The sequence below is a fragment of the Malaclemys terrapin genome, chromosome 23, assembly GCF_027887155.1.
Source record: "Malaclemys terrapin pileata isolate rMalTer1 chromosome 23, rMalTer1.hap1, whole genome shotgun sequence".
Taxonomy (NCBI): domain Eukaryota; kingdom Metazoa; phylum Chordata; order Testudines; family Emydidae; genus Malaclemys; species Malaclemys terrapin.
In genome coordinates this window covers 2,065,665-2,073,791 of record NC_071527.1, presented here as the reverse complement: position 1 = coordinate 2,073,791, position 8,127 = coordinate 2,065,665, and the positions used below count along the sequence as shown (strand labels likewise).

At 51.8% G+C, this 8,127-nt stretch overlaps 2 protein-coding genes across 3 annotated transcripts in view; one reads left to right on the top strand and one right to left on the bottom strand.

Moving 5' to 3' along the window:
- Window positions 1-511: 511 nt before the first annotated feature.
- ORMDL2 (ORMDL sphingolipid biosynthesis regulator 2) lies at window positions 512-3,871 on the bottom strand. Its single transcript, XM_054012320.1, has 4 exons — window positions 3,805-3,871; window positions 2,341-2,515; window positions 1,657-1,808; window positions 512-1,020 (listed from the first exon to the last, which is right to left on the bottom strand). Exons 2-4 carry the CDS (start codon window positions 2,512-2,514, stop codon window positions 885-887), a joined length of 462 nt encoding a protein of 153 aa, XP_053868295.1. The 5' UTR covers window position 2,515; window positions 3,805-3,871; the 3' UTR covers window positions 512-884.
- A 229-nt stretch (window positions 3,872-4,100) lies between these two features.
- Window positions 4,101-8,127, top strand: part of SARNP (SAP domain containing ribonucleoprotein) — a 49,751-nt gene continuing 45,724 nt past the window's right edge. For both annotated transcript variants that reach the window (XM_054012445.1, XM_054012443.1), the window contains exons 1-3: window positions 4,101-4,173; window positions 6,248-6,347; window positions 6,958-7,004. In XM_054012445.1, coding sequence (XP_053868420.1) covers window positions 4,138-4,173; window positions 6,248-6,347; window positions 6,958-7,004 — 183 coding nt within the window. In that variant the 5' untranslated portion in view covers window positions 4,101-4,137. The remainder of the gene's footprint in view (window positions 4,174-6,247; window positions 6,348-6,957; window positions 7,005-8,127) is intronic.

Genomic DNA, 8,127 nt, shown 5'->3' with positions numbered 1-8,127 from the left:
TCCGTTCACAGCGGGGGAGCCAGAAACCGAGTTACAGGCATGTTCCCTCTCCCCTGCCTCCGAGCACTTGGCCGGGTGCCTCCGCAGCTTCTCGGTGCTACGGGAGCTTTGGGGAAGCGGATCGGCTGGAAGCGCATCTGCTTGGGCTGCTGCGGGGCAGAGCTGCCTTAAGATGCTTAAATACGTTTTGCAAAAACAATAAGTTTTGGACAATCAATCACTCTGCCTGACCTTTATTGCCATGTGAGTGTTTGATGTCGGGTGTAGGCACGGTTCATCTCCTGTGTCTTGAGGGCTGAGCACGGAGGTTTTTAAGATGATTGTGTAATTCTTTCTTATCACTTTTGTTAAATTAAAATATGATTTGAAGAAGCCTCTCTCTTCTGCGGAACGAGCAGTGGGTTGTGGGATCCACTCCACATCCTCTCCCCTGAGTGAATATCTTCTGTTCTTTACCGTCACCCCTGGCTGATTCCTCTACGCCTAGGACCCCCTTGCAAGAACACCACTGTTGTCTCTAAAACGTCTTTATTACGGTAGAAGTTTATAAAACACAAGGATGGGGAGGATGCACAGACTGGCCATCTCCCCCCTGCTGAGCAGCAGTTCTCCCCTCTCGCAGTTACATGAGCGGTAGACAGCTGACAGGGTAGCTCATGTGACACTTAGACCCCCTCCCTCCTCACAGCTCTCTCCACCCAAACAAAAGATAAGCCCAAATACCGATGATTATTAGGGAGAGTAACTTAATCCCCTTGCAAAATAATCCCTCCAAGTGGCTTAAGCAGTGGCCAAGTTCACGGGACAGCACCTTCACGCTGGGTTCATTACTCCTTGTTGGGATGGGTCCCCTCTTCCCTCGCAGCCGGCTGGGCAGCGCTGACTTAGTATTTGTTGATGCCAAAGACGCGCACGCCATGGAACTGGGGCAGCTTGGGGAGGAGGACGCTGAGGAGGGACGTCGTGTTGATTATAAAATGCGCAGGGTCGTATTTGGTATAAAAGCTGGTGAGGAGGTAACTGGAAGAGAGACAGAGCAGGGTTAGTTCTGTGGCCATCCAGTCCCCGACTGGGGTGACGGCACGTGAAAGCTATTTCTGAGGCTGGATTGACAGCAGAGGTGGTCATGCAAACATCCCAGCCAATGACCCTCATGCAGAACTATTTCCCCGGCACCGGCAGAGTTCAGTCACCACAGCCCGTGCTGCTCAGGGCACAAGCCTGCAAGGACGAGCCTGATGCCCACTGGTTTGTTTCAGGCCCGAGAGCTTGTGCCTCAGAGGGCAGCCACCTTGCCAAGGCATGCAGGGCTCTGGCCAGTTCCACTCTCTAGCCGAGGTGGCTTTCCCTGCCTAGGTGAAGGCCCAGCGTAGGCTAGTGCCCAGTATGGCTCCACGCAGACTACAGCAAACCCACCTTCTCCCTGAGCCACTCACGCCTGCTCAGCTGAAGCTGGGGCCTGGCATAATGTGCTTCTAGTCTCCCTGGGCTACGCAGGGGCACTGCAGTGAGCCCCACTGAATGCCTGGGAGCTGCAGCTCTGGGCAGGTTTGAAGCACTGCTACCATAGGCCCCCTGCAGAGCAGGCAGGTCCTGGAAATGAAACCCCACTGGCAGCTCTACAGCTGACCTGCCGCAGCAGGAGCGGACACTCACAGAACGACTGGAGAGATGCTGAGGAACTTGCGGGAGGAGGTGCACTGCGTCCCATAGTCGATCTGCTCCCAGTGCGTGAGCAGGCGATCCTTGCCCTGGTCCGGCGTCTCAAACGGGGTCCCTTTCACAGTGTGAAGAAACCAGTACATCACCTGCAATTCCCAGCGTGAGAAGGGAGGATGTAAGGATAGGGCCTGGGTCCTTATGCTGTTGTATCATTAACACAATGGGGGGGGAGGACACACAGCTAGAGCGCAGTGGAGCTGTGGAACTCATTGTTAGGGAGGCCAGAGTCAAAGACCGCGTCTGGGTTTAGGAAAGGGCTGGCTGGGCAGGAAAGGGCTGGCTGGGCAGGTAAGTTCTCTCTAGGTAAAGTGACTTGCCTAAGAGAGCGGCAGCTGGAAACAGAACTCAGGAGTTCTTGCTCCTAAACTAGGAAAAGGATAACGACATGTCATGCGTCAGACCACAGCTGATCATCAGCGGTGGTCAGGAAAGTATTTCCTCTTTCACCTTAAGCTTTCCCAAATACAGCACCCTCTATAGCTACATCTCTCTGAGTGCTGACCCAGCAGGGAGGGACTGGGCCTCATCCCAGCTCCGCCAGGGCCCAAGGAGCCGAGGCGAATCCTGCTCTTTCTAGCAGTGCAGGAAAAGGAGCCGGGAGGCTGAGATTTGACTCACCAGGTTGTGTATAACATTAGTGAGGGTCCAGACCACGGGAATGCTGAAGAACGGGATGCTGAGGAGAATGATATGGAGAACTCCCACCGAGATCACGTAGGCCAGCCAGATGCCACGGCTATTCAGCACCCGTGTGTTGGGATTCACCTCGCTGTGGGCCACCCCGACGTTCATCCTGAATGAGAGACGGGGTGTAGGAGAAGAGTCCAACGTTACTCATCTGAGACGACGAGGTTTTCTGATTCCGCCATGTGCCTGACGCCATCCTTCCTTGGGATCACGGCTTTCGGCACATGCCCATTCCAGGTTTCTTTCTAATACTTTGTCCTTCTGCAACATCTTGCAGCCAAGAGTCCCCAGATGCTTTATAAACATTAATGCATGAATCATCACAGCCCCCAGGCGCGTTGGTAAGGTCTCTGTATCCCCATCTTATAGGCAGAACATCAAGTCACAGAGAGGGGAAACGACCGGCCCCACAGCCACAAACTGAGGTAGCGGCAATGAGCAGCGGGACCCAGGCATAGCTGCCTCCTCTAGTCACTACACCCCACTCCTTGCCCGGAGCTGGGGAATAGAACCCAGGCATCCTGACTCCCAATCCCCGCCCCTCATCCTCCACTCTCATCCACTGGATGGCACTTGTTAGTGATTCTGGAAATCCCGCAAGCAAAGCTGAAATTGCAGGGACCCTATGCATTGCTTTTGCTCTGTAATTCAGGTTTTAGTTTCTCCCCATCTTTATGGCCCCACCCACAATACCTACAGCTCATCCTGCCTCCCATATGTCTCCCTCCACCTCTCAGCCCGTCTATGGCCGCGTCACCCCTTCCAGTAGAATAATACCACCACCACCACCACCACCACCACCACGCTCTTTAAATCTCACTTTTCCTCAGGGGATCTCAAAGCTCTTTACAAAGGAGGGCAGTATCATGCTCTCCATTCTACCCATGGGGAAACTGAGGCACGGAGCGAGGCAATGACTCGCTCAAGGTCACCGAGCAGGCCAAGGGGAGAGCCGGGAACAGAACCCAGGTCTCCTGAGCCAGCGCTCCAGCCGCTAGTACCGCTATAGGGGCCCCGCCCACCACGAACCGCCCCGCCCCCCGCAGAACGCCCCGCCCACCACGAACCGCCCCGCCCCCATCAGTGCCCCGCCCACCACAGGCCGCCCCGCAACCACCGGTGCCCCCGCCCACCGCAGACCGCCCCATCGGAGCCCCGCCCACCACGGACCGCCCCGCCCACCACAGGCCGCCCTGCAACCACCGGTGCCCCGCCCATCGCAGACCGCCCCGCCCCCAACGGTGCCCCGCCCACCACGGACCGCCCCGCCCCCATCGGAGCCCCGCCCCCTACAAGGCCCCCCGCCGGCAGGCCCCTATAGCTGCTCCTCCCCCCCTTCCTTCCCCGTTCAGAGCCCTCGGGCCCCTATAACCGACCCTCCCTCCCCTCACCCACCTGGCGGCGGGTGCGGAACCTCCACACCGCTGCCCCGGCTCGTCTCCAGGAAGTGGCCCTGCCTGCGCCCCACCCCCGCTGCCGCCCGCTATTGGCTGCCCACCTCCGTCCCTTGCGCACCTATTGGCCCGCGTCGCCGTCGCTCACCTCTGTCCCCGCCCCTCCCTCTGTGGCCACCAATAGGAAGCCGCAGGGCCGGGTGCCGCTGGGCCAGTAGGGAGGCGCGATATTGAGGGGCGGGTTGAGCGCCCGCTCAGGAAGAGCGCGGCTCATTGGGCGGCGGGCGCTCGGGGTGGGCGGGGCCAGGCGGGAGCGACCTGAGGAGGCGACAAGATGGCGGCGGAGACCGTGGAGCTCCACAAGCTGAAGGTAACGGAGCGGGGCGCGCGCCGCGGGGCCCCGCCTCCCTCCCTTCTCCTCAGAGCGGGCGGGGCCTGGCCCCCGCTCCCCCTCCCCGGGGCAGCCGCGGAGCCTGACCCCCGCCTGCGCCAGGGGCCGAGACCCCCCCGGGCCGCCCGCGCCTCGCCGCCTCCGAGCGCTCAGCCCCCGCCAGCAGCTCGTGCTCCGGGGCCTTCCTCCGCCCCCTGGGCTGCGCGGTGGGAGAGCGGGGGCTGCCCCCAAGCGCCTTCCTGCCCGTGGGGACGCGCTGTGACCCCCCCCCCCCCCCCGGTGCTAGTGAAATAAGGTGCTCGGGAGCGAGTCACAAAACCCTGGGCGAGCAGCAATCTTCCCAACCCGTGGGCAGGGCGGCCACTTCCAATACTGCGGAGAAACCGCAGCTCCCCCCTTTGCCCGGGGTGGAGGGGTCACTGGCTGCCTCCTCCCCAGAGTAGGGGGTTTCCAGAGTATATTGGGGCGTCAAAAGTGGCACATCCTTTAGTTTGTGGTGGTGAGTTCCTCCACGTGTTAGTGTGGGATGCTGTTGCTTTCACACCCTAGTGCGGGCAATGCTCTAAATCTGCTTAAATGGGCCTTACTTTGACTGAAGCAAAAGAATGAGGATAGGACCTGATTACAGGGTAGCCAAATATCAATCCTTGCACACACCAGGTACAGCTATTAACCTACCCAGAATCATCAGCATTCTCTAGAGGACATTCTCAGCATGTCCTCTAGTCTTTGTCTTGATAAGAAATGTCACCAAACCTGTATGAGGCTAATGAACAAGCATGTCAGAATTCTACAGGGGAAGAAACTTCGCTAGCAAGATGTTTGACCGTAATATAATCTTGGGAGGATTGTGATTGAAGCCTGTATTTAGGACTCTTAAAATTGGCCTGGGCAGAACACTAGAAAGAGTTCATTAGGGGATAATCTTGAATTGGGCCCAGGCAAATGGACTGGATAATCTAATGGCTCTTTTGTCTCTAACTTCTGTGGTTTCAATAACATGACTATAGTGTCATACAGAAGGACCTTTAATCTTAATGTCTTTGAAACAGTTAAATAGAGAGGCACATATTTTTATTTATTAGATTTGGGGGGGAACCGATCACAGGGAGATAAACTGACTTGTCCAAGGCATCAATAAATCATTGGCACAATTGAGGGTAGTTTCAAGGAATCCTGACCACCCCCCCCCCCGTCCCTGCTCTAACCACTAGAACACACTCCTTTCAAATCCCAGCAGTCGTGACTCCCAGTCCCTGGGCACTAGGCATCATCTCTATGCTCTTATCTTCAGAATTTTCAATTGACCATTATGATAACACTAATGATAGCAAGTAGCGATTGGAAGTTCTTCATATCTTGAGTATTTTGGGGTGAGTAGGCAGGTTTAATTATATTTAAGGAGTGTGACTAGAGATTGTTACTATAGAACAATGTAATTTTTCTGCTGTTTTTGTCCAATGCGGGGTGTAATGTCTGCAGCTATGTTTCTGTTCCAGTCCCCAGAGCAACTCAGAATCTGCAGGATGTAAAGCAGTTCTCAGGGGAGCACAGATTCAGACCCTCTGTTAATAATACATCTTTTGTCCTTCTCAAGCTCTTTTTGTCCAAGGATTGTGAAGTGCCTAGCTACCTCAGAGGGCTTGAGGCATTTGACAAATGGGAGAAATGGAAGCACCAAGAGAATTACAGAAATTGTGATGGAGAAATTCTAGTAGATTATCTGACTCCTTTCTAGTGCAGCAGTGTTCCCTTCTAGTACATTTTCTGTGGAATCTTAGATATCAGGGGTAAAGTAAAATCAAGGCTACACAAAGGGAGCCTATGAAAAAGCTGGAAAGAACCCACTCATTGACTCCTGGTTCCCCCCCCCCCCCCCAGCTCTAACCACTAGACTTATTGCCTTTTCTTTTGTCAGTGCCAATGCCCTTGGTTTATCTGGTCTGCTCATTATTTGCTTGTTTTGATCCTTTTGCTTTGGTGGTGTTTCTCCTGTTCTTTGCAAACTTGAATGAATGAAGTATGCTAATGGGAAGTCTCTTCTGGTACGCAGCTTGCTGAACTGAAACAAGAATGTCTCGCCCGTGGCCTGGAGGTGAAAGGAAACAAACAGGATCTCATAAACAGACTCCAGGCCTACCTTGATGAACACGGTGGGTAATATGTTGCGCTGGAGCAAGCTTTGCAGTTCGAGGGTCCCCTCTGGCAAGGTTGACTCAGGGTCCAGCTCTGGCCTTTTTTTTTTTAAACAGGAATTTTGAACTCCCCCTAATTGGTTCCTTTTTATAGATTCTAGCTGTTGTGAACAGTCCCCATTACATGGGCTTGCTGTGAGACTCTTGCAATAAGAGCTATCCTGTGGCTGTAGCCTCTGAGAATCTCCCTGCTGAGACAGTCCTCAGAATTTTCTTGGTGATAGGAACACCTGATGAATTGGGCCTCATGTGGCGCTCCCATCCAAGTCTATGTATGGAGAGTGACTGTAATATTGAGTAATTCAAGGTGTATTCTTTTCTTCTTTGATCCCAATTCCCATCCCCTAAAAAAACCCAAATTTATGAAGTGTCTATCTATACATTTTGTGTAACACAGGCCACAGAGCTTCTCCAAAACAATTCCTAGAGTATATGGTTACATCTTACCACAATATGTAAGAACCTGAATAGAATCTTTACAACATTCACTTACTTATTAGTGTGGAGAACATCAGCCTTCTAGGAGTTAATCTCTCACTAATCTGTGGATTTTTTAAAATTCTTTTAGCTGAAGAAGAAGCAAATGAAGAAGATGTTTTGGGAGAAGAAACAGAGGTAAATCCTATTACTGTGAGCAGATTATCATACTGTCAATCTATTTGTAGGTGTAGCTGTGTACCAGTTTGCCTGACGTCAATGTACAGATTAATTACTCTATATCATGTCAATCACGGTCGCAATCATGGGGAACTCCACTGTGAATGAACTGTAGTGTATTTGACATTGTTACTAATGGGGTTTCTTGGGGACTGCATAATCTTGGTATGTGGCTTACATTACAGAATTGGACTCTTTTAATAGTAACCCTAAGTATGAAGTATCAGAGGGGTAGCCATGTTAGTCTGAATCTGTAAAAAGTATGAAGTAAACTGAGTTAGTTTTTAGGCCTCACTCACTGAAGAGCAGATCTTGTCAACTGGAAAATATTGTGCTTAAGAAAAGCACCTGTTTTTTGTGCTTTTACATAGTGCTGTAAAAGTGAGTGGACGTGGGCATAACCAGATTGCCTGAAGAAGTGAGCCTCAAAACTAAGGACTTGCACTCCGAGAGAGAACAAAGAGCTTAACCCTGGGGGGACCAGTTTGTGTTAGGAAAACTAGTCTCTTTAGGTATCTTTATCTACCGCCAAATGTGCTGGGTTTGGATCATACATGTTGTGTATGCTCTCTTTGCCAGCTACCTCGCTGTGAGAAGGTAGGATATTGTAAACTTGAGAATGTTCTCATCCTAAGCACGTTTCCTATGTCTTCAGAAAATGTGGATTTTTTTATTAAGTATTAGCCTTGTCAAAACAAATATAACCCACAAATAGATATACATAAAATAAATCCTTTATCCTAACACTTACGAAACCTGCTAAGACTTCATAAAAAGACCCAGCATAAATAATAAGGTCCTTGAGTTTACCCACAAGCCCAGAGGAAAAGTAGAGCCAAAACATTTTTTGCCAATAACATCTAGGTTAAATTCGGACCTGACATATCCAGGTGTATCTCTGCCGAAGTCCAGAGTTGCATCTTTGTATGTATCTCTGGATTTGGCCCCATGTCTGTGTTTTTAAATACATTGCGATTTAGTTGTTTGTTGTTGCACTTTGTTTTCAGTGTCTATAGAATTTTTGTTACTCTTAATACTATAAATTCAGTTGGAAGAAAAGCTCTAATCCTGCAAACACGTA

Excerpts from the sequence above, each read along its gene's own strand:
- ORMDL2 (XM_054012320.1), bottom strand. The coding sequence starts at position 2,514 with ATGAACGTCGGGGTGGCCCACAGCGAGGTGAATCCCAACACACGGGTG. Across the intron at positions 1,809-2,340 it reads CTAATGTTATACACAACCTG|GTGATGTACTGGTTTCTTCA; the intron begins GTGAGTCAAATC and ends TGGGAATTGCAG. Across the intron at positions 1,021-1,656 it reads AGCATCTCTCCAGTCGTTCT|TTACCTCCTCACCAGCTTTT; the intron begins GTGAGTGTCCGC and ends TCTCTCTTCCAG.